The following is a 25634-nucleotide window of genomic DNA, read 5'->3' on the forward strand; positions in this document are numbered from 1 at the left end:
TCATGTATATGAGTGGCACACAGACCACTTGTTGGCCTCATTGTAGTTGACCATGACGCACGGCCATAATCCAGCATTACGCTTTTGATACTTTGCACTGAGGCCAGATAATTTATTATCTGTTATTCAACATTACAGAAAGACTTGCTGTACAGCAGGAGCAGTGCTGTAAACTGGGGGCCGTGTGATGCAATATGTTTTCATGTCAGGAAGGAGGAGGAGGAGGCTGGAGCTGCTGCTGCTGGGGTGGTTAAAACTGGTCTGGGAGCAGCAGCCAAACAGAGAGGCAGGAGGAGGGAGTGAGGGAGCAGGGCACTGATTAGCTGCACGTACAGAGGAGGTAGTGTCTGCACCATCATGTGAGAGCACTGAGCCCTCCCTGGCACCCTGTCAGCACTGAGCACTACAGCCTCCATCATGTGAGCTCTGGGCACACCCCCTGCCTGTGGGAGATGATATAAGGCAGGCAGCTGTTAGGGTAGGAGTCAGCCCTCTCATGTAAACAGCAGTGGAAGTCTCAGAGGCTGCGAGCAGTGCCCCCTCCACTGCAGAGCCCTTTAGGTATGTATGCTGTGGAGCACATGCTGGAGGTGGTGGCACATGGAGGCTACAAGCTTGAGGGGGTGGCACATGGAGGCTGCAAGCTTGGGGTGCGCTACTGCATTGGCACTACTGTAATGCACCTGGGAAAATGTACCGCTTAAGTCAGACCTAGATGCATCTTCTGACTGTATGACTGCATTGTGCAGCCGTGTGTAACTGCAGCGGGAGTATAGGGCATGATGCTATGTAATCGTGCGTTGTACGCATTATGCGCAAACCACGGTATTGTCTGTTGTGTGTATTATATTACAGTGATGAGCTGGTAATACGGTTGTGGAGACATGTAAAGCCTGTGTGCGACAACAGTGGTGGCATGACCCCGAGGAGTGCTGCGAGTCGCCCTTGTGGTGGCCCGGGGCCAGCGCTGGGCTGTATGTGCGTGTGTGCCGCTGATACAGCCTTTGCAGATGCAGCATATGAGGTCATTGTGTTGTGGCTGGTGACAGTGCTGAGGCTGGGAGTCCTCCCCTTCTAATACCTGGGGATCAGAAAATGGGCGACAAGAAGAGGGGTGTGCTCTGCAGTACTGTGCACGGGGCATATGTAGCCAGCAGGGTAGGGTTAACCCTTTCCTAGCACAATCCCTTTGTCCTGGGTTGTCCCTTTCAGTGCTTGTTATCAGGGACCCTGTGCTTCCAAGCCAACTGCTTTATATACTGTAGGTTACTGGATATAGTGATGGTACAGTGCAGATTGTCTGTAGATCTATATGTTCATGGTTAAACCATGACTAGTCTGCATGCTACCAGAAAGTTCCACGGGACTTCTGCACTTATTGGTGGGTGGTAACCAGTTTATTGATTGATGTTTGTTTGCAGTAAAATAGGTTTTATCGTTATTTATTGTATCCATTTTTGTAAAAGACAATCTCTAATGATGCATATGGTGTTTCAAGCCAATACAAAACAATCAAAAGTTCGTTTTTAGCATACAATAACTTGGAAGTGGAGTAAAATGTGAAACATTGTAATAGGGTGTAAATGTCATTGTTATGGGATGTAAAGTTGCTTATCCCATGTCTGTGAAAGTCTGTCCCACTAAATCATACACAATCCATCAACTGCCCTTTGTTAAAGAGTATTAAAAAGCAGATTTAATTGATTTGATTTTCTAAAGAGAACATATAAAGATATGACCACTGAATGGTCTTCTTTACTATACACACACACACAGCACACCCCATCACCCTGATAGTGTATAAGTTAGGAACTATGTCCTGTGTCTTAAATGAAAGATCTCAAAATCTGTTTTCATTTTTCTATTACAAACCTCTATTCTGAATGCGTTTAAAGCAGGGCTTGGCAATTGCAGCCCTTTCAGATGTTGATGAACTACACATCCCAGGATGCTTTGCATTAGTTTTGCTATGTGGCCATGCTGAAACTGATGCAAGGCATGCTGGTATGTGTAGTTCATCAACATCTGGAGGGCCGCAATTTCCCAGCCCTGGTTTAAAGGGTCAGCAATCTGCAGTAGACTAGCCCAAGTCTCCTCAGGTTCCTTTATTTAGATAGACTAGTATAGCCATGGGCCAATAGATATTTTCCTTGTTTTGTACACGTTAAACATTTTTCATGTAACTTTAAATTTGTATTTACTTTGAGTATATTCAGCTAATATCCAGACATCCAGCTAACCTCTCGCACATAACAATTTCAGCTAATATTTAGTATTTCAGGCCATAGGAATACCATTTTGACTTTACAGATTGTTATATTGTGTATAATACTTTTTAATTTCAATCAAGCAGGAAATGCAGCTAATATTAGGCATCATATGTACTTTTGTCAGTGACCTTTTCACAAAAGTACGCTCATGTAAATAGTCTGTCAATAGAATCCACTGTTAGTAACATATTTACTTGCATTATAACTCATTAAAGTTTGACGCACACCCCTTTCTCTTATGCATTTAATGCACCACATATTGGAGGAATTCTACAGTGACCCCAAACCACTGATAAGAAACGCATGTTAAACATAAATGTATTGATAGGTTTGAGATTATTCATCTATGGTTGAGAAAAGTAAATTAATATTATGTTATATGTGATCATACATCCTGTACATTTGGCATCTGGTTTTCTTTATTTGGGATACTTCATAACCAGTTCAAGGTTGTTGTTTTTTGTTTACAACTTTTTTTTTGAATTCAGCGTTATTGATTATTTGCTTATGGCCAAGTTTTTTTTATAGGCTTTACAGTTTTTCAATTTTATAATTTATCAAGTGCACTTAATCCATTGCATTTGTGGAAAGGAAACTGTTTAAACAGCTGATATAAAAACTTAAATAACTTTTTTTTTTAAATACCCCTTTTAAACACCCTAGTCCTGCAGGACATTTTGCTATAGTAATTATATAGGTCCCCATTCACAACCTTCCCCATGTCCTTGTGGTGGGTGTGCAGCAGACTGACTCCACTGACTGTAGAGTGTGATCTGTGCTGCAAAAGGCCTGAAGCACATTGTTCCTTTCCACCACAGCAAAGAGATGAGGGCAATAGAGACTTTCTCTGTCAGGACATGTGTATAAACCAAGGATTTGGAAAGGGGGATTTGAATAAATTTTAGTAAAGGTCCATTTAAATAAAAATAATTCAATTTCTGTTTACGGACCATTATAAATGCACATTGTTAAAACAGTTTGCTGTGAAATACAGTTGCAAATCAGCATTGCAGATGCACAGCTTTTTTGAGATAGCCATGAAACAGTTATGATCCCCTCAACTTTTTTCCCATTGGAAATAAAACATGATGCTATAATTTGATTAAGAAAAGGTTATTTCTGTAAAGAGTGATAATGATATACTGGTGGAGCCACTGTTATGCTGTGTTATCTAGAGCCATCATGTTCTGATTATACATAGGAATGCAGTTTAGTAAATGGTTTCAGAATACAGCTATCTTAATAATAACCAGTGTAGGAGTTATAGAGCAAGCATGGCATAAATTGGGTTTTCGTGTTATGTGTACTGTCACTTCAGACATGGTGTATGCATACAATTTGGGGCGCTGATTTACTTCTTTCTCATTGGTAAACCAGAAACCTGAAAAATGTCAAAGATAAAAATAGCTCGCCATAAATGGTTTCTTAAAGACCTGTTTTGTGTGGAAATACATTGCTAATGGATTATTTTGCCAATAATGTCATCTCTACCCATACACATAGGTGATCCTTAAGATCCAATTACCTATCTACACACACACACACACAAAATATCACGGTTAGGACAGCCACATTGTATGTAGCCTGAACGAATATTCATGAAAATTGCAATTCATAGGGCATATTAATCAAAGATTGGATAGAGATTTGTATCAACATCCTAACTGTCATTTTACAGGCTGTGCTTAAAAATGACATTTATGAGCTGACTGGTTAGTAGTTTATCTCTCTCCAAGGTTTGATACATCCCCCACTCCCTAGTGATATCACTTTAACATATGCAATTCTAATTTGTACACATTAAAGCCAACAAATGACTGCTACTACACATGAATATTGCTTTCTTGTTTTTTTGTTTTTGTTTAGGATTTATACATTTAATTCACTGTGGCAATAGCAGGATTTTTTTTTTATCTAGGTCATGTCACTAAATCCATCACTCTCTTTCACAGGGTCTCTTTCCAGCCATCTGGGATCTTCACTGCACCAAATTATTTTTTCTTTATTCAATTTCCCCTAAATTGTCTGCTGACGATAGCCTACTGTTTAGATATTTTGTAAACTTCAGAATCAAATTTGAAATTTTTTTTGACAAAAATGGTACAGAAAAAAACCCCTGAAATGAAAGGTTTTCATCGCTCCTTTAAGGTAAGTTGAGGTGCACTGTTGAAATTTAGAGGTCATAGTGGTAATTGATTTATTTGTTATTAACTCTCTATCCTGCCATCCTTATTTTATTGTCATTGCACCGTAAAGTTTTATTTTGAGAATGCAACTGCGCTAAAATAGGCATCAAGTAGTAGAACTATGTGCAAGGTATGTATATCAGCAGCTGATGCGAAACAGTGTCATTTATTAAATGAGTGTTTAGCTAGGATAACTCAACAGTGATGTGTACAGTGTAATGAAAATAAATAATTGTGTTTTAGTAATTCATACATATATATAATTAGGGGAGGACAGAACTGGCTCTGTGTGATTTAATTCTCCAAATAATATGTATGTAAACATCTATAGCAAAACATAGACATTTGTCAATACTTTTATACTGCGGAGAATTGTTATTTGTTCCTCAGAGACCTCTGATATGACATTTATTGTAATGCAATATATATGCTGATATCATAACTTTTTCGGTTATACCGATACAATATGTAAGAACGTAAAAGTGGAAATGTATTATTTACTTATTTTTATTTTGAATAATACTGTACTTTGAGTGACATTTTGGATGGTCTTTTTTTATGGGGGATTAATTTTACCAAACTACATATTTGGTGTATATCCTAAACAACCCCTTTGTAGGTCCTAGCACACATTTCTACTTTCTTGACATTAAAACTTACAATACAGTTCTTTTCTCTTAAAATGGTATTCATCTTATAGAAGTAGGATTTTAAATGTTTAAATAGTTAATATATTTTACAAAATATAAATTTAAATCAAAATATTATTGAGCAGGATGTTTGAAGCAGAGTATGAAAATGATCTTTCTGCAGCGAGAAAAAAAAAAAAACTGTTTGCAGCCTCATATGCTGCAAAATCCCCAGTGGCCATCTTTTGTGTATGTTTCAGGCTGCATTTAGCTCGTCCTCTCAGTGACGTCTGTCTATACCTACCGCCCTCTTTTTAAAATAAAACTTGTTGCCAGGCAGACTGAGAGAAGGTGGAGTTACAGGCAGAGGAAGTTTGTAAGACATGTTTCAGACTTGTCTCATCTCTGAGCTGTTTAACAGTCATTTTTCTATATATGCGTATTATCCCATATAAATATATGATGTTTTACTGCCTATGTCTTAGATTTTCTTTACATAGCAAAGCTATTATGAATTTTTTTGAACTGAATTAAAAAAGCATTACAGTGATGCTATACAGTACAATATACAATGATATACAGTTTAAATGTGAAGTGCTAAATTGTCCTTTGTGAAGTCACTTACATTTTCATTTAACTTGGCAAAGAGGCTTGTCATTGGAAGTGAGAGCATGGAAATCCCTCTTGAGTAATAGATCCGGTGTGTATTTTTGTGCTGATTTATAGAGATTATTTTTTTTATGCACAGATGTTTTATTAGAAGGATCAACATCATTTTGAAATACAAGAAGGACAAATGTTATTGTGTTATAGGGGCGCAGATATCTTAATACTTAGTCTTATTTTTGTTTTTTTTGTCCATACATTTGTTAAAAAGAAAGTCAGCCAGGTCATGAAACAATTTTGAAACCCGAAACATTTTTACTGATAGCTTGCATGAAATGCAGCATCTGTATCTTTCAATAAAACAAGATAATTTAGTGTTGATGCAGATGCAACCTGCATCCAAGTGATCTTGTTTGGAAGTTGTTTTACTTAAGGCAATTATTTCTCTTGCTTTGTTTTAGGGCCAAAACCCTTTTGAGATGGTAGATTATGGAGTACAGTCCAGAAACATGGAGTCCGTATTCAATTTCGACTGCCCCTCACGTCCTGGTAAATACTATAAGCCCTAGGCTATAGGTGCTAATGCATTAGTGGGGAACTCCTTTATTGGTCAAGATGTAACAGGGGTCTGCTTTTAGGGGATGACAAAGCTTATATTGCCGTTGGGCACAAGTGGTAAAAGGCAATGACCTTTTTTTTTTTTACAGAGATGTGACTTCAGCTTGATTCATGAGTACTTCTTTTGTTTGCCAATTTCCCCATAGACATGCCTTCTAGTGCTCCCATTGATATTCCCGATGCCAAGAAAAGAACAAAGAAGAAAAAACGATGCAGAGCAACAGACAGTTTCACTGGACGGTTCGAAGGTCGGTATTTCTAATGTGTTCTGAAGGGTAGTTAAGCATTTTATATTGTATACTCTAAAGCCCTTTATTGTGCAGTCCACTGTGCATTGCAATAATCAGTTTTTATATATATGATCTCTGTAGACATGTACCATCTACAAGAAGAGGTTCTTGGGGAAGGCGCTTATGCCAGAGTCCAAAGCTGCATTAACCTGATCACCAATAAAGAATACGCAGTTAAGGTGAGGCCTTCATTCCTCCTTTTCACTTTCAGTTTCACCACTTAAACATGCATTGCTTTTTTCCTTGTCTGGTAGTGAAACATATAATATCCCTGTAATTAAATGAGGCCCTGGCCTCAAATATGCATATTTACAATGAAGATCTCATGAACAGAGCATTGTTCCATCCTAAGTCAACTTTCTAGTTATTCTGTGCATGAGTATAGAGTTTCAGTCACTGATTGGATGGCGACTGCTTATACCCAGTCTGCCTTGTGGAGCTGGATTTCATGCTGAACATTTTTATTATGTTTTTTGATGATGCTTTTTCTTTTAATATGACTGCACTAAGGGCCTAATTCAGACCCCATCGGACAGGGCCAAACTTGGCCCCCTTTCCTATAGTGGAGGTCTGCACATGCAATGACCCCCTGTGCAAATGCCTTCACTGAGTATCACATTCGCCGAGGTGTTTGTACAGGAAGGGGTCGAGCAGGGCCTGGCAGCAGCATTTTATGGGCATTTCCCTGGGAACGCAGGTGGGTTAATGACTGCTTAAGCCCGGCAGCTGACGTCACAATGATTTCTCTCCCCACTGGCTATATGCTAGCAAGGGGATGGGGGAGTGTGGGCAACGGTGACCTGTTCGATAGGCTGCAAGTATTATGTAGCCTAGCGAACAGGTGCATTTAGCACAATATGACTGTATTGTTAGTTATTAGATTACTTGACCACGGTATGTGGGTGTGTTGCAGTTAACAACACTCTGAAATGTGTAATGTTAGTACTTCATTATTCTGATGTACAGTGAAATGACTACTGCTGTCCTGTACTGGAACATTTTATTTTATTGTATTGGAATAGCATAGACTTACCATAATAAAACTTGCACTACATTACTTTGGTCCCTAAATAGAAGTATGTTCTTGCTTAAATGTGAAGGCATGGTTTATTTATTTTTTAAACTTAATGTTTCCATTTTTAACAATGAAATCCATTTCAGATTATCGAAAAACGCCCTGGTCATAGCCGAAACAGAGTTTTCAGAGAAGTGGAAATGTTATATCAATGTCAGGGCCACAGGTGAGAGTACCGGTTAGACTTTTATGATTTTTCCACCATTAGAAAGAGTGATGTGCACATTCTAACACTGCATTTGTCTGTCACAGCAATGTCCTAGAGTTAATAGAGTTCTTTGAGGAAGAGGACAAATTCTACCTGGTGTTTGAGAAGATGTGTGGTGGTGAGTGTTATTAATTCTTGTGTTAAAACAGCAGTCCCATTAAAATGTCCTGTGTTTCTCTTTGAAAAAAATCAATGTGGCAGGCTTTAAGAAAAAATAACTTCTTAATTCTTAAATCTTTTATCTAACCATAAAAAGTGAATATTTATGATGTATATAAATATGTTAAGTGTATTTTTCTTCTTTTTTTTATGACTTGCTTCCTTGAAAAAACAACAACTTTCAGAATTTTTTTTTAAAATGTACTAATCCCTGAGCCGATAGAATTATGCATGTGTGAATGAAGAGAGGTATGAGTGAATGATAGAAGAGTGAATGATAGAAGATTATTATGTTCTGTTATAAATGTTGTGTCATTTTTTATGTAGATATGTATGAGATATAGGAAACATATATGCTGTATGTCTTGAAGAAATAGAAAGAATAAAAAAAAATAAAAAGTGAATATTTCTATTATATGTTTTGATTTGTATCACTCACAGGTTCCATACTTAATCACATTCACCGGCGCAGACATTTCAATGAGAGAGAAGCCAGCTTTGTAGTGCGAGATATCGCTGGTGCACTGAACTATTTGCACAACAAAGGTATGTAGAAAGCACTGGTGTGACAAAATCCATAACTTGTGAAATGGACAACATAACTGGCTCTTATTATTATTATTTTATTATCTTTTATTTATATGGCACCACAAAGGTTCCGCAATACATAAATGAGCTAAAACACATAACAAATTACAGTACAAGACAATTTAGGACAAGTATTTGGTAAATAAGGATAGTTACATCAGGGGACAGGACACTGACACAATTATCAGGGTGTCAGAGATATATATAGAATATATATATATATATATATATATATATATATATATATATATATATATATATATATATATATATATATATATATATATATATATATATATATATATATATATATATATATATATATATATATATATATATAAGAAAAGTACATGAGGAGAAAGGGCCCTGCTCATGAGAGTTTACATTCTAAAGGGGAGGGTTAGACAGACAGGGGTGACACAGAAGGGATAGAAGTGAGCATAAATGGAAGGTTAGGATGAGAGATGGTCAGGTTTTATGCGGGAGGGTGGGAAGAAGATCAGCTCAGTCTTCGATATTTTAAGTTTAAAAAAGCGCTGGGTCATCCAAGAGTAGACAGCAGAGAGACAGTTGGAGATAGGAGTGAGGAGAGAGAACAGGAAAGGATAGGTAGATTTCAGTATTATCAGCATAGATGTGATATTGAAAGTTGAGTGAGCAAATGAGCTCACCCAGGGTGAGATGCTGCAAACAAAAAATGCGGTAAAACCCCCGTTTTCGTGTTTTTTACCACATTTTCATATGCACCAAAGCCTCGCCGCCGGGGCTTCGCTGCGGGGAGTTATGCCAGTTCTAAATAGCGTAACCCCATGGAAGCCTATGGGCTTCCCTTCGCGTCCCCTACCGCCCTGCGTCGTCCCCCCCCCCCCCCCGACGATCTGCGCCCCCCTTACCTGTGTCCGGGTGGCCTCCTGCTGTGCTGCCCGGACCAGTGATCTCCTCCCTGCACCTCTTCCGAGTGCAGAGAGGAGGAAGTGGAGCCGGGTACGGGTCCAGGAAGGGGGGACCCGTTGCACATCAATGGCCACAACGCAAAGGACAGCTCATATTGCAAGAGCTGTCCTTTGCATTAATTATGTTAGTGCATATGCGATTATTAACTATGCAAATGCCGGCGATGTGCAGCTGCATTTATTAGAGAATCCCACCCCAGAGAGGATTTGTAGAGATAGTGAAGAAGTGGACCAAGAACAGAATCTTGAAAGACCTACTGTCAATGGAAGAGCAGGATAGGTAAAGTCATTAGACTTATGCTGTGTACACATGGGGCCTTATTTTGGTTCACTCTTTCTGACAAAATACTTCTTAGATGGACAAAACCATGTGCACTGCAGGGGGGCAGATGTAACATGTGCAGAGAGAATTAGATTGGGGTGAGTAATTTTATTTCTGTGCAGGAAAAATACTGGCTGCTTTATTTTTACACTTCAATATAGATCTCACTTTGAAGTAAAACCCCACCCAAATCTAAATCTCTCTGCACATCTTGCATATGCTCCCCTGCAGTGCACATGGTTTTGTCCATCTAAGAAGGATTTTGTCAGAAAGAGTGAACCAAAATAAGGCCCTTGGTGAGATTCCCTTGCTATTCGACTTGAGTGCTATGCAATCTTTGCTATCTCTGTACTATTTACATACAATTCATACAATCTACATTCGATTTGCACTATATAGTCATTGCTGCCTTGTCTATCTGGGTTTCAATTTGTGCTGTCACGGGAGCGCGCATCGAGATCGCAAGGTAAAAAACCTGTACGATCTGCATGCAATCCCAACGCGATTTTGACTATATAATCAAAATCTCATGCTGATTGTACCTGTGTGTACACACCATTCGATATTCCCCATCTTTGAAGGAAGCTCACTGCTGGTAAATGTAATTTTCAGTATATTTAACTGGCTATGCTTATGTAATGTGCTACTCCTGGTAAATTACTTTATGGAATGTAACTGTTTTTTTTATTTCTTTAGGTATTGCACATCGAGATTTGAAACCTGAAAACATCTTGTGTGAAAGTCCACATCAGGTAAGTGTGGGGGAAAAATGTATTATTTTTCTTACATTAAAACCTAGGTCTAAATTGTAGAGTAAGGGGGTATTCAATCTTGGGTCACGGCTGTGGAGCTGGCCCAACAGCCGTGACCCTGTCCCGTCCTTGGTCTGCTCAGTCGAGAATTTGCAGGTGGGATTCAATGTTCCACCTGCTGCGGGATGAGAAGGGGGCGTGGCCGCGAGCTGTGGCCGGGAAGAGACAAGCTGCAGCCGGGAGCTCGTCAATTCCTGGCAGAACGAGCCCGACTGTTTGTGAAGTCGGGCTCCTTCTGCCGAGATCCCCTGTTCAATGCTGTCGGGGGGAAGACCGCATTGAATAGGGCCCCACAGCCATCTCCCCCCCCCCCCCCCCCATCAGGAGATGGCTGCAGGAGATTGACTATTTATCAAAGGTTAGAGAGAGATTCAATTTAAGATCAAAGTATACAGCTTGTGAGAGAATTGGTTGATTGGTAATCTCTCTGAAAGCTTTGATAAATATTGCCCCCCATCTATAAAAAGGTAGGTGATGACCAAAGCTACCAGCTCTTTTTAGATCTCTGCTCCACCTCCATGGTATGTTGAAGCACTTCAAGACTTCATATTCCTAAAGGTTATTCTATATGATCAGTGAGGTATTAGGCATTCAACATTTCTATAGTTGTATAAGCTTTAGCACTGAAAGTTGAAGAAAAAGTTAGTGTATCTGTCAATCCGTTTAGACAATGGACTGGACTTATACAATGATTGGAGTTCTTATTTAATGTCAATATTAACATTTTAAATTTTTCTTTGATTGCACACTACCGAAAATGCAATTTACTTAACTGAGACTTATGGGGCCTACTCATGGGGCGATTTCAGACCATTTTCTAAGAGATCTGACATGGCCCAGTGTCACTATCGCTGGGCGATTCAGATCCTACATGCAGGATAAATCTAGTCAAATCACCCAATAACACTAGCCCTTATAGATTTCTCAGCACACAGCGCTTTGCAGCACTGTGGGCCTTATTCTAATTCACTCTTTCTGACAAAATCGTTCTTAGATGGACAAAACCATGTGCACTGCAGGTGGGGCAGATGTAACATGTGCAGAGAGAGTTAGATTTAGGTGAGTTATTTTGTTTCTGTGCAGGGAAAATACTGACTGCTTTATTTTTACACTGCTATATAGATTTAATTTTGAGGTGAAACCCCACCCAAATCTAATTCTCTCTGCACAAGTAACATCTGCCCCACCTGCAGTGCACATGGTTTTGTCCATCTAATGCAGCCCACACACGCACCGATTCCAGTGTGCGTTGTGGGCTTAACTAGCACACACAGCATCGCATCGTATGCCTTGTGCATACGATGTGCATGCGATGCGATGCTGTGCTAGAAAAAGCTAGTACAAAAAGTATGTGCAGCACATACTTTTTGTACTGTACGATGAGGTGCCGCGGGAGCGCGCACCCCATCGTACAGCATCGCACCGCCGGCATCGGCGCGTGTGTGGGCTGCATAAGAAGGATTTTGTCAGAGTGAATTAGAATAAGGCCCTGTGTGCTGAGCGATCCAGCATCGTTCAGCACAGTCACCTTGTGTAGGCCCCATTGCTCAGGTAGAATCCGCTTTGCCAGTGGTTCCCAAACTGTGTGCCGTGGCTCCCAGGGGTGCCTCGGGACACTTGCAGGGGTGCCCCAGGTTGGTGGTCCAGGACCAATTCAAATTATTTATGATCAATTATTTATGGACTAAACCAGTGCTGGTGGCTGCCAATTTTAAAATGTGTACAAACAGAAGCAAATCCTGCCCTTTGTCACATAACAGAATCTAAGAAGCACATATAAACACACATCTACTTAATTTTATATATTTTTTGGGGGCCTAGGGGTGCCGTGGAAAAATTCTGATACTCCTAGGGTGCCGTGATTCGAAAAAGATTGGGAACCTCTGTGCTATGCAATAGATGGGACAGATACCGGAACTGGATGTCAACTCAATCCATTTAAGAAACTACTTTCATTTGAAGCTGCATGTTTGATCTTGGTTCATTCAGATATGCTGATCTCCAGCAGCTACTACTAATTCCATGTAACTTTCTTATTCAGTGAAGTCCATGAAATACTTCTTCACAGAAGTATCAGGAACTAGTAGTAGTCAAAATGTAATGTCTAGATTATACATATACATAGATTGTGAATATTTTGGTAAAAGGTTAAGGTGCATGCATTAATATAAAAACTTCTATCTTACTAGGTGTCACCAGTGAAGATCTGTGACTTTGACCTTGGTAGCGGGATCAAACTGAACAGTGATTGCTCTCCCATATCCACCCCAGAACTTCTAACTCCGGTGAGAAAACAAATTGAGTTTCTAATGTATGCACAGACAGAATAATGTATGAGCATTTTAGATTTTGGTATACTACACCTTCCATTTGTTAGGGTACACTTATACCGAAGGCAGATACCAGGTGGTTGGCATGACCTAGAACAGAGGTGTGATGTTTTAACCAGGCAACTCCTTAAGGGGATTTGAGTTTTCCGGAACCCGCCATGCATGTCACAGCCCTCTGCCTGGGTCACCTGGTATCTTCACTGGACGGCAGTTATTTACCTGAGGAATATGAACCAGCAAGGCAAGGGTTACTGCAGGCATGGTTGACACAGAAAGGAAATGTATCCTGCAGGTTCCCATATTGAAGTTTTACTGTGACTTCAATATGGGAAATTGAAGATATGGCTGGGATGCAAGTACTTGAGTTGCAAATGGACATGGTATAAATACACTGGCTGAATGCACTTGGTAGCAGGGCTGGAACTTAACAAGGTTCTGACACAGACTTGGCTGGAGACAGGATTCAGGATTGCAGATGTAGAAAGAAATATAGCAGGGGAAGAGTGCAGGACCTGGCACGGATAGAACACAGGGCTGAGGCAGGGACCTAGAACTTGGGAAGAAAACAGGACAGGAAAATCTTCAATGCACAGTTACCGTGCGATGAGCTCCCTGAAGACAGGAACTTGGTAATATCACTGGCAACAGGAAATGACCAGGATCCCTACTTTTAAACGGAGAACGGAAAATCACAAGAGAGAAGGCTGAGCTTGGTTAAGGAGCTACTCCAAAACAGCTGTCACAGTTGATCTGTGCAAATACTGAGGCTTGATTACTACAGTTGTGAGACTCACCCTGCTGCCAAACAGCCAGGACTAGGAAACAACCAAGACTGTCAGAATTGTGGCAGCACATGTAACACCAGTAGGTGTAGGGAAACATATGTTCCACTAAGAAGTATCTGAACTCTGGTGTGTTGGGTAGCTGTGTAAAGGCAGGCAGCTGATGTGTCTGAGATACAGCTCCCGATAGTGGGGCAAGCCTTAACAAGAGATTAATGCAAGGGTGATAAGGAGAAACAAAAAAATGTCCAGCCAATCAGCTCCTTACATGGCAGTTAGCAGGTGATTGGCTGGACGTTTATTTCTCCTTATGACCCTTGGATTTATCTCTTCTTAAAGCTTAATACATCTGCCCCAGTGATCTTTAAGGAGGTGTCCAGTCACAGCCCTATTTCCATCTTTTACTTCTATAAGGTGGGGGTAGTAAAGGTGGGGTAGAAAGTAATCATGCTAATTGGATACAAGACTTTCCACCAAATAATTCTAATGGAAACTGAAAATGTTCTATGTATGAGGTAGTAAGAATTAAATTAGCAGTATGGAAAGTATCTTCTCACATGAGTAATGATTGTATCACCATGGGCAAGTTAGTCAGAATGACTCATGCAGTAATTGATAGACCTGTTCTCATGTAAGCTGATCCTGAAACCCTACACTCTCGGACAGTCAGAGGACTGACTTGCTGAAATAGGCCCTTGTAATGAACTGGAAATGAAATACTTTGTGGGTTTCGTGGAATCTTTTTATACATCCCATATTTATTTTGTTGATCTGTTTCTGCCCTTGACCGCCACGGATTTTCCCCACCTCCTTTATAAAAGTGTGTCCATGGTCTGCCAAGAGGTTTATTCTCCCTTGTTTTTATCTTCACCTCCCTGCCAATTCTCAGAAAGCAAAATGTATCCTGGCACTTGCCCAGATGCGGGTTTGCCAGTTAAAGGCTGGAGTGTCAACATCAGTGTCCGAAAGTGACCCTGTAAGGAGGCTAAACCCTAATCTACTAACTATCATTGCATGACTGTTATTAAGCAACAAATTCAAATCATTCCAGAGAAGTAGGGAGGGAGCATGACTTACAGGCCTATCATCATTTCTCTATTTTGTGTCTCCCACTTTGTAAGTTACTACTATTTTCAGAATAGATCGTTCCTATAATTAAAAGTAGAATCATTATTGTCTTGTATCTGTGCCTACAGTGTGGTTCTGCAGAGTATATGGCACCTGAAGTGGTGGAAGCATTTAACGAGGAAGCATCAATATATGACAAGCGCTGTGACCTGTGGAGCCTTGGAGTGATATTGTACATCATGTTGAGTGGCTATCCGCCATTTGTGGGGCACTGTGGAAGTGACTGTGGCTGGGATAGAGGAGAGGCCTGCCCAGCTTGTCAGGTATTTTTTGGAGCACTCCTTTTACTTTTCTACCGTAATCCCAATTTGTTTTATTTTTATTGTTCTGACAATTTTTATTGTTACTACACTACAGAACATGCTGTTTGTGAGCATTCAGGAAGGTAAATATGAGTTTCCAGAAAAAGACTGGGCTCACATATCCGCTGGAGCCAAAGACCTGATCTCCAAATTGCTGCTCAGAGATGCCAAGAAGAGACTGAGTGCAGCACAAGTTCTACAACACCCGTGGGTACAAGGGGTAAGTCCTAAAATGATTCTGCTCTGGGCAGTTAATAGGAACAGCAGGGTGCAGGGAAGAAAGACCAGTGCTTTTCAGCAATGAAGGGGTTATAGTTCTTGTTTTATATTGCATTTATTTATTTACAGCCAGTCAAGTAAAATAAAAATAATACATTTTGTGTGCCATAAAATTAATGTAAACCCTCCTGAAGTTAGTGGTCTTTAGGGCAGACACCCTTTCTGCTGTAAGGTATCACTTATGATATTTCTGAATGCGCTTTAATGTACAGCCGGGTGTATGCTGACTGGTCCTGCATTTACACATTGTCCTGTGAAATTGATTAGGTTTTCAAACCGGTCAACTAAACACTGCATACATCAGCTAGTCTACACAACTTGCTTTTGTAAAGCAGAAAAACCTCCATTCATTACACGCAAAGCATAAATAATGGACGTACAATTACATGTTTCTGAAACAGGAAATGTTTGCTTTGTGTCCTAATGACCATTTTGTTCTTCATTACAGTGTGCACCAGATAATACACTCCCGACTCCAATTATCCTCCAAAGGTGAGTTATAGTTGCATTTTGCAAAAACATAATTCATCTCTAAATGTGGATTCAGTTAGGGAACATTTTTGTCTTTATTATAGGCCCTTCTTCAGGTTAATTTGTTCCTGCAGGGGAGCGATATTTTGCGACTGCGCATGTGCAGATTATTCGCTGGCGCTCGCACACATCAGTGCGGGCGTGGTTTTGCGGGCCGGGGGATTTGCTCTTGGGAATGCCTAGCGTTTCATGGGCATTCCCATGAAAACGCTAGGCTTTCTCATGGTAATTCCCCGATGGTGCGGGAGGCGGACATCTGACAACAGCAGATGCCAGCCCGCTTCCCGTACAGGCACTCACAGATGTAAGACACTAAAGAGGTGTCTTACATTTGCGAGCACTTCAAAAATCATTCCATGGTCCGTGACATCGAATGATTTTTGTGTCCGAACGCAAGGCTGCGAATGGATGAGTATGCAAATCATCCATTTGCATGGCTGGGGGTAATAGCGCCGTGCTATGGCTGTGCGTGCGGCGACTGGTGGATTTGCAAGCCTGCTAAATTTGCAGACTTGCGAGTTAACCTGAAAAAGGGCCATAGTGTAATGTTGCTATTAGTTTTGACATATTGGGGTTTAATTAATTAATTAATTAATTAATTGTAGCTTAATCAATAACATGGTATAATGAGCAATAATGTACTGTTCAGTACTACAATGAGATTCCAGATGTTGTTGTTACTAATAACATTGCTATGTTGCTGATTGCACCATTTTTTTTTTTAATTCACCCTAAGATATTATCGGTTTATGTTTACAATATATAGATATTTCTGAATAATGTACTTTTATAAGTATTGGACACTGAAGTTGGTTGCATTTTTTTTGCCAGGAACAGTAGTGCCAAAGATCTGACATCATTTGCTGCTGAAGCAATCGCAATGAACCGCCAGCTGATGGAGCGAGAAGAGGAAGAGCAAGGAGCAGACTCCTCTGCCTCATGCCCCATCGTGATTAAAGCTACCTCTTGCTCCATGCAACTCTCTCCTCCTTCTGAATCCAAGCTGGCTAAAAGGAGACAGCAGGGAAGCAAAGTAGGCATCTCACCTCCTAGCCTAGCACCCCTCCTTATTGTCAGTGACTGAATGCATGTCCAGGATTTCCTTTACTTGGACACGGTGCAGAACCAAGCATCTGGTACTGACTAGCTTCCCTAAAGGGTATATTTTTTTTTCTGAACCTCTATTTCCCCAGCAATGGGATGTTTTTATAGAAAAGAGAATTGGGTAGGTAAACTCAATTCCATTTTCTTTGGAAATGGTTTCTTAATATTGAAATGTTTGAGGTGCACTCATTTCAAAAAGCTTTAAGAACTAGATCCTTTGGGGATTTTCCTTGCCTCACGTCTTTCTTTTGCTGTCAAAGGTGTATGGCTCCTCATCACTTGCAATGTATGGCCATAGTATCTTTGCCAGGAAAAAAAAAAAAGTAAAAAAAAAATGAATTGAGGCAATGGCACTTTTACTGTTTGTAATTATTTTTCTTTAAAAAAAAAAATGGGGGCCATAATACCTTTTAAAGTGTTTGTATGTGCATATATATATATATATATATATATATATATATATATATATATATATATATATTACAGAGAAAGACAGATATATAATATCTCAAATTCATGTACTGAGTTGGTGTTGGTGAAGCTAACATTTAAGCAGGTGCATGTTTTCCAAATCTGGATGGGTACACTTCTATTTTGGTTGTTATTATAAAGGAAGGAATGCTTTTAGTTGAAGGCACTGCAGCCTACAAGAAAAATAATAGTTTATTTGTTCAGTACAGGGAAATGTATATGCTATGCATTGCTTTTTATATATCTCTTTGTACAGACTATGAGAAAATGTTAGAGGGTTTTTATCTGGTTTGCCTTTTGCCTGATTTTTATATTTTCATTTTAGTCTATGTGGACCTGGCTACATCCTCTGTAACATCAAGCCTACCACTACCCTCGGTAAAATATGCCCCCCAAATCTGTGTTGGCAGGGTTATGGGACAAAACTAAAGAGACACAGGACAGAGGGATAAAATAAAAAAATAAAAACATAAAAAAATAAACACACTGGTTGACTTCAAAAGCTGGGGTCTGCTTAGTAGCTCTTGGTAACATCATTTAGGGAACATCATGCAACTGGAATATTCCAAATTAATCCTTTTTATATTTGCAATAGATGGATATAAAGGAAATTTTTTTTGGATTATTGTGCTTTTCAATAATATTCTATTTCTAACTAATGATTCTCACCATCGCTTCCAGTTTCTGTAAAGTTGTGGGAGTGTATGGAACGGAGGGGTAGATTTATTAAGCTCGTGAAGTGATAGTGTCTGGTTTTCATCACTGGCCAATCCGCTCCTACCTGTCATTTTTCAAACCAAGCCTGCAACTTCAGTTAGGAGCTGATTGGCCAGTGATAAAAATACAGACACTTTATCACTTCACCGAGCTTAATAAATCTGCCACAGAATGCTGTGTTTCTGTTTTTATGTCCTACTGCAGAGCACCATTGTCCCGGTACCCTGGATGTCCATTGACATTAGAGAAGCACGCTGCATTGATCTATCTATGAATGATTTGAAATTGTATGTATGTATGTATGTATGTATATATATATATATATATATATATATATATATATATATATATATATATTGTATGTGTGCATGTATTTTTGTTTTATTTCCTTCTTCCCTCATATCCATGAAAATGAAATCATGCTGCCCATACACGATGCAATGCGCGCCATATGTTTTGGACTGCATCGCATCTAGGGCATGATTCTATTTTACGCACATAAGCAAATATTTTTCTAATGGACAAAACAATGTGCATTGCAGGGGGGCAGATGTAACATGTGCAGAGAGTTAGATTTGGGGTTACTTTGTTTCTGTGCAGGGTAAATACTGGCTGCTTTATTTGGACACTGCAATCAGTTTGAAGTGCAAACCCCACCCAAATGTAAATCTCTCTGCACATGTTACATCAGCCCCACCTGCAGTGCACATAGTTTTGTCCATTAGAGAGAGAGATCATTTGCTTTTGTGAGTGAACCAGAATTAGGCCCTTAGTTCAAAACTCATGCAATGTGCTATAGCAGCAATGTGATATTTTGCACCTAATGCGATATAGTCCAAAAAGTACGTGCGCTGCACATACTTTGCATACCTTGCAATATGTGATGTACGCGGGGTGGCCAATGCATCGCCCACCGTGTGTGGGCACGTTAAGGGCTTTGAATGCCCTTTTGAAGAAGAGTGCCATCTACAGTAAGATTAGTTACACCCCCTCCCACCACCTAGCACAATGGTGAGGTTAACTTGAATTTCAGCTGTATGTGAGATCCTTCCTCTGCAATAGACGGGGGAGTTAGATTTTTAGCGCCTCTGACAGCACTTTGATGTCTTATGTCAAGGACATCAACTGTCTGCTGAGTGATATTAGTCTAAACTTGCTGGTGGGTGAGGTGCTTTATTTAAATACTTTATTCACCAAAGATATGTAGTATTTTATATTCTAGGACGGTTGTCCTGCGTTATCAGACTGTGAATAATTCTCCTCCTTTTGCCTTGTGAGACTTTGTAGGATTGAGGGTAGCAGGAAGAGGGACTTTTGACAAAAGCTAAAATGTAGCATTAAATATGTTTTTTTTTTGTTTTTTTTTTACATTTGTTTTGTTTTAAAATGCAGCTACTGAACATTTTTTGGTGTTTACACTCTTGTGAGTATATTGGCCAATCTAATTTACAGAATTCCTATTTTCACATCAAAACTGCCTTAATTTAATATGAAATTGTAAATGTGTATAGCAGAGTGCCATAGTGCTGTGTGTTGGACCCATGCTCACTTACCAGGCTGTTACAATGCAGATCTATTTTACAGTTTGCTTGCTCTATTAAAAGCTATGGCAAACAAATTGTTTAGATCACTGATTTGTATAAATATTGCTGAATTGGTAACTCCATGTGTGTAAATTTCTAAAGAGGAAGTATTAATAGGGTATGGTTTGGGATTTTTGGATTGTAGGGCGGCAGAAGTTGCAGTTTGGTCATGAATTAAGCAGACTGAAGCCTTTATAAGGGAACGATCACTTTCAGCAACTTTACATGCGCTGCAGTTCTAGAAGAGGAATATATAAGCTATTCAGAACACTTGGGGCCCTTAATGTGATCCATTTTTCAGAAATCGCACAAGAAGGGCTAGTTCTGAGAAGGCAAATACCATTTGGAGTCATTGTTAGTTGACAGCACTGACATTAGATTGCACGCTGAGGGTGTAATGTGTTTGTTTCAGAAAACCTGTTACGTTCTAACCTGTAAAGAAACAGACTTTGTTTTGTGGAAGTGTGTGTGCAGTTTAGCCATGTTGTAGTTGGTTTTATTTTATATAGAAAGATTAAACCCTTTCTGTTGTTGAGTGAAGCTGACTGCTCATATGAAGGGTAGCCTCATGACCAAGTGACTGGAGCCATTTTAAGTTCAGAACAACCTTGGATGGCCAAATTGGACCAGAGACGTGTTCGTCTTTTCTACGGACAGGAACAAAATTAATCTGATTGGAATTTTACCTATTCTTGATTATTGTGAGTCACACCTGTAGCAATGTTCTTCCAACCTCATATAAACCAGAAAATTTTGTCAATGTGCGTTGCCGTATCAACTGGCAAAAGGCAATCCTTCAGAACAGACTGGACCAAATAAGAACTGTCAAACCATATAGTGTGTATGGTTTTCCTTCGAGCCACGTAAAAACAAGTGTATTATGCTGTTATACATAATATACTTCTTTTTATATGATTTCTACATTGCATAATGTATAGTGTTTGTTATAACCTAGGTCCTAGAGTATTTGGAGAAAAAGAAAAAATTTTGTTCTTGTGTGTAAAATAGGTCAGTGGCACATTTTCTTATAAAATATTTCACCTGTTGAAAAAGCAATATATACAATATTGTTATTGTTTCCTATTTGGTCCATTTTAGGACAATGCACATCCTATTTCAGTTTTGTGGTGGGATTCCTGAGATCTGGGAGCTGCAAACTTGGGGGATATCCTTTTACTGGCAATCGCTGATTGCGTGTAATAGACTAACCGGGGCTATCTAATTGGCCCCAATAAGCTGGCGCATACGGCAGCTTATCAGGGATTTTGTTTGGTTGACTCAGGCAGACGGAGCACAATGTCTGAAAGCAGGCCAGTTTTCAGACAGTTTTTAATGAGCTATTCAATCAGATAACATCGCTGAAACACTGGGGGGAAACTAGCAAATTTTTACGCTCCCGATGTTTTACCAGTGGTAATTGGATACCGCTCTTGAACTGTAATGCTATTAATTATCGTGGCCATATATGAAATAGAAACCTGATTTGGAAAATGACAGACCCCCACAAAGAACTTAATCAGGATTATTACTGTGGCACTTGCCCAAATCTCATGTCTGTTAACCTTCTCATCTTCCAGTTTTGCTAAGGGACTTGGGCCCTTATTCTGGTTGACTCGATTGGATGCGAATTTGCATCCTTGCGAGTCACTCTAATCTAACGCAAATGGTTAGCCGGTGCCACCAATTTGCACACGGGGTGTGTTCGCAAGGCTTGCGAATGGATGTTGTACATGAACATCCATTCGCATGCCAGTGGGAACCTCCCCATCTTTTTCAAAATGGTCCCTGTGCGAATTCGCAGCCGAGCAAGTCAACCAGAATAAGGGCCTTGATGTATAATATTTAGAAATGGTGGCTTTAAACTGTGTCCACATGGTGCAATTTGGGCTATCAATTTTGACTGTATAGTCACAATTCGGTAGCAAGTTGATTCAAATCGCACCATGTTTTACCGCGCCCGATTCGATCCCGATGCGTGGCCCCATGGCATCTGAAATGATGGTAGAAATAGACTGTTCAGCACAGTCTTTTTGTGCTATCACGGAACTGCACCATCTCTCCCTCCCTGCCACCGCGCCGTTTGCCAGCGGCAGCCAATATTGAATTGATGTTGGCTGCCGCTGGATCGCACCGTGTGTACACACCATTAGTCATTGTGTCACTTTTTTCTTTTCCTTAACAATAGTGCACTTTTGTTAATGGTTGTCTACCAGATGGAAATGTATTATCAACTATGTCAGCATTCAGGTGAGGAATACAGCAATAAGTGTATTTATCTATATTGTGGTGCAGGGATTACTCACAGCTAAGTGCAGGTTTATAGTGTGAACAGTTACTATGCTGCCCATAGGGAGAAGCTCATTTATTTGTATTCTGCACTCTGACAGTGGGGCTGCCATGTAGTGACTGGATAATAAGTGCCTTAGTGCAGCTAGCAGGACTGCGCAATTTATATGATTTGCCAGGTCATCAGAGTGAGTACAATGGGTCCAAACTAGGAACTTATCTTATAGACCTTGTAGCCCAAGTCTGTATCAGTATACTCATGCTTTGTCAACTGAAGTGTAAGGTAAGGTGCATAATTGCTGAACATTCTGTGTAAATTCATGACGTTCTATGATCATTTTACCACATTGTACACCCCTCTCCTTATTCTTTGGCAGTGTCATGGTATGTGTGATTTTGCATGTATACATTTGTTTGCAGACAAATTTGACATTCCATTAGAAACAGGTGTAACTGCACTCCCAGTGCAGTCCTGTCATGTCTCCCTTGAAACGTTACTTCTAATGTGCACATCTGCAATTTCTGCTTTCTGTCATTTTCTGATTGGTAAATCAAGATAATTGTCTTATATTAAGAACACTTGAATCTACTGTTTTGCATAGCCTTGCTAAGGTCAGCGTAAGGTATTGCAGAGTTTTTTTTTCCCATGAGAAGTTCAGGGATTATATGAACTGGTTTTATTTTCACATCATAGAATCTAGTGGTATGGACACTGGGAACTGTTTTCCAAAGGTGTTTTTTTAGGGGGATGTGTTTTTTTTTATTATTATTTTTATTAAATCGGGAGACCTTTTATTAAAATTGAAACACCCATCCCCCCCCATGGTAATTCTAGATTCAGGGGATATTACTTCCCATATAGGTGTTAATCTGTATGGTTATTTTACGTCTAGTAAGTGATACTTGTGCACATACCTGAGTAAAGACAGGCACTTGCTAGCATATTGTTACATCTTGCAAGGGATATGTAAATGAAGTAGTGATGTCACACGTGCTTCATAGAAAATGGTCAACAAGATAAACATTTGCTGTGGGAAAGTTTAATATTTGCTATGGTTAAAATCTTCTACTTAGTTTTCATACATTGTTTTGTTATGGTCCTTCTTCTTTTTGGGATACAGTCACTAGATCGACCCTATTTGGGTTGACATGCATTGAGTCGACACCTGAAATAGGCCAGCATGGCTGTTTTTGTGCTGACAGGTGATATTTCATTGCCTACCGTCCACTATACTATGGTGGGAGAGTAAAATGGTGTCTGAAGCATGACGTGTGCAGCGAGCTATGCAAGGGGATGTGTTCCACTTTGACAGTGTCCATGTCGACGATGTTGACATTTGGGACACAAAAAACCATGTCTATCTTTTGACTGTCGATGTAATGCTTGTGTCAACCTTCACACCCTGTCGACCTTAGCCATATCGACCTATTTCAGGTATCGACCCCAATGCATGTCGACCCAGTGACCCATACTCTTCTCTTTAGCGTACTTTTTATTTACAGAAGATATTGCTAACCCAATAATAAGTTCAGACTGAAGCTCTCGGAAAGGGACACAAAATGAATAGAAGCTCCATCAGAACAAAACATGACCGTAAAAAACTATGCAGTCATTAAAAATAAAATGACAGTTGATGATGATTAGCTCTACAAATGTTCTATTTGATAAGTTTGCCTTTTATGTTGATAAACTCAGGGCTCATAGACAGGGCAGCAAGTGGCATGCATGGCCCATCAAATCTAAAGGAAGATGTCCATGTGTAGTAACTTTACTTTCCGCCATAGAGGTAATTGGTCTCTAATTTGACAGACGTTTCACCTGCAGTGCATAAAGATCAGGCTGAATATTACCACAGGTGTAAAGTTATCATTGTGTATATCTTCCATTACGGAATCATGTATTCTTATCTGGCCCTCCACTGAGGAATTCTGGGGAAAGAGGGTGCACTTATAACACAGAACAAGTGTTAATATTCTTTTTTCTTTTCATTGCCAACAGTAGTTTAAAGAATTGGTAATATGTGTGTGTGTGTGTGTGTGTATATAAATCACATGCATACATACACACACACACACACATCTCCGAAGCATATATTCTTAAATTTGGCATATAGAGAAGTTTTCACTTCTAAGCGGTTGCCCTATCACTGCATTGGAGATGTGTGTATATGTATATATATTATACACACACAATATCATTTTCCAGTTTGCTGCATAAATATACATTTTAGAGCATTGGAGTACAGGTGTTGGCATCTATTGACTCCCAAAAAGTGAATTTTTTTTTTCTTTTTGGATTGTAAAACTAGTATGTATTATGATTTTCAATAAAAAGTAAGAACTATTGTCAATGTTGCTCATCTAAACTGCCAAAGGCTTATGCACAACATTTGTTATAATGCACTGTGGAGTTCTGAATCCCTTGAAGAGTAAGTAAGGGATAGACAAAAGAATTGTGTAAGGGATGGGAAAGTGTGGTCAATAATGAAAGAAATGAGTAATTAAAAAAAATGGAAAAAAAGAACGCACTTTATTGTATTTCAAATAATATTCTGATGCAGCTAAATGGAGGTTTTTGGTTCCTCAAAATCCATCAGAAATTTTTGTATTTTTTTGTAAGATCTGAATAAAATGTGTTGAAATTATGCAACTTATAATTTGTGTTGTGTCATTATTGGTGTATTATTGCTCAGTAAGTTCTTCATATACACACAATGACATTTTTATTTTACGGGGGGGGGGGGGGGGGGGTTGGGGTTTTTTTTTATTTTTTTTTTTATATTTAGTAGTTCTGTGAGAGCTGGTTCCCAACTTACTGTACAGTGCTAGGTGCTGTGACTGGGTGTTTTGGTGACTGGATGTCCTTGGTGACCTGCACACTGTTCCAGCTGTTCTGTTTCCCAGGCTGTCACAAAGGCACTGCATGCTGGGAGGGAAACACAGTAATATGCATAATTGCTGCCTTCTGAAGCCAAATATGCCAAACATAATTTATGAGATGATACAATGAAATCTATTATTACAAGGATTAATTTTGCACCCTTGAAGTGATGTCTGAAATAATGTTTTACCACATGGCAATGTAAAGCTGAAGTGGCTCTTCTGCGAGGCCACGCCCCCATTCTGCCGCTATGGGGGCATGACCCAGAGGCTCTGTGAGCCTCTAGCCATGCCCCCAGCCCCCTGGCTGCGGGAATAGACGCTGTGCGCATGCGCACAGCGTTTATTCCCCGCTGCTTAGCAGCTGACAGGGGGGACTCCCAACAGCCCCCCCACACCGCGGGACACTGCCGCCCGCGGGTGGGACAGCGGGACAGGCCCTAACAATCGGGACTGTCCCGATAAAATTGGGACTGTTGGGAGGTATGCGCTAACAATTATAAAATAAATTCAATAAAAACACAG

At 39.8% G+C, this 25634-nt stretch overlaps 1 protein-coding gene across 1 annotated transcript; it reads left to right on the forward strand.

Moving 5' to 3' along the window:
* Positions 1-404: 404 nt before the first annotated feature.
* On the forward strand, positions 405-24886 carry MKNK2 (MAPK interacting serine/threonine kinase 2). The gene is made up of 14 exons (XM_083179421.1): positions 405-561; positions 4223-4418; positions 6153-6240; positions 6456-6557; positions 6681-6778; positions 7761-7840; positions 7927-8000; positions 8483-8587; positions 10601-10656; positions 12906-13001; positions 15025-15219; positions 15314-15478; positions 15986-16029; positions 16900-24886. Exons 2-14 carry the CDS (start codon positions 4368-4370, stop codon positions 17150-17152), a joined length of 1407 nt encoding a protein of 468 aa, XP_083035547.1. The 5' UTR covers positions 405-561; positions 4223-4367; the 3' UTR covers positions 17153-24886.
* Positions 24887-25634: the final 748 nt, after the last annotated feature.

This window comes from Crinia signifera, chromosome 1 (genome assembly GCF_055691185.1).
Source record: "Crinia signifera chromosome 1, ASM5569118v1, whole genome shotgun sequence".
Classification (NCBI taxonomy): Eukaryota; Metazoa; Chordata; class Amphibia; order Anura; family Myobatrachidae; genus Crinia; species Crinia signifera.

Coding starts and splice junctions, on each gene's coding strand:
- MKNK2 (XM_083179421.1), top strand. CDS start 4,368: ATGGTACAGAAAAAAACCCCTGAAATGAAAGGTTTTCATCGCTCCTTT. Junction 8,001..8,482: donor GTTTGAGAAGATGTGTGGTG/GTGAGTGTTATT, acceptor TATCACTCACAG/GTTCCATACTTAATCACATT. Junction 13,002..15,024: donor CCCCAGAACTTCTAACTCCG/GTGAGAAAACAA, acceptor CTGTGCCTACAG/TGTGGTTCTGCAGAGTATAT.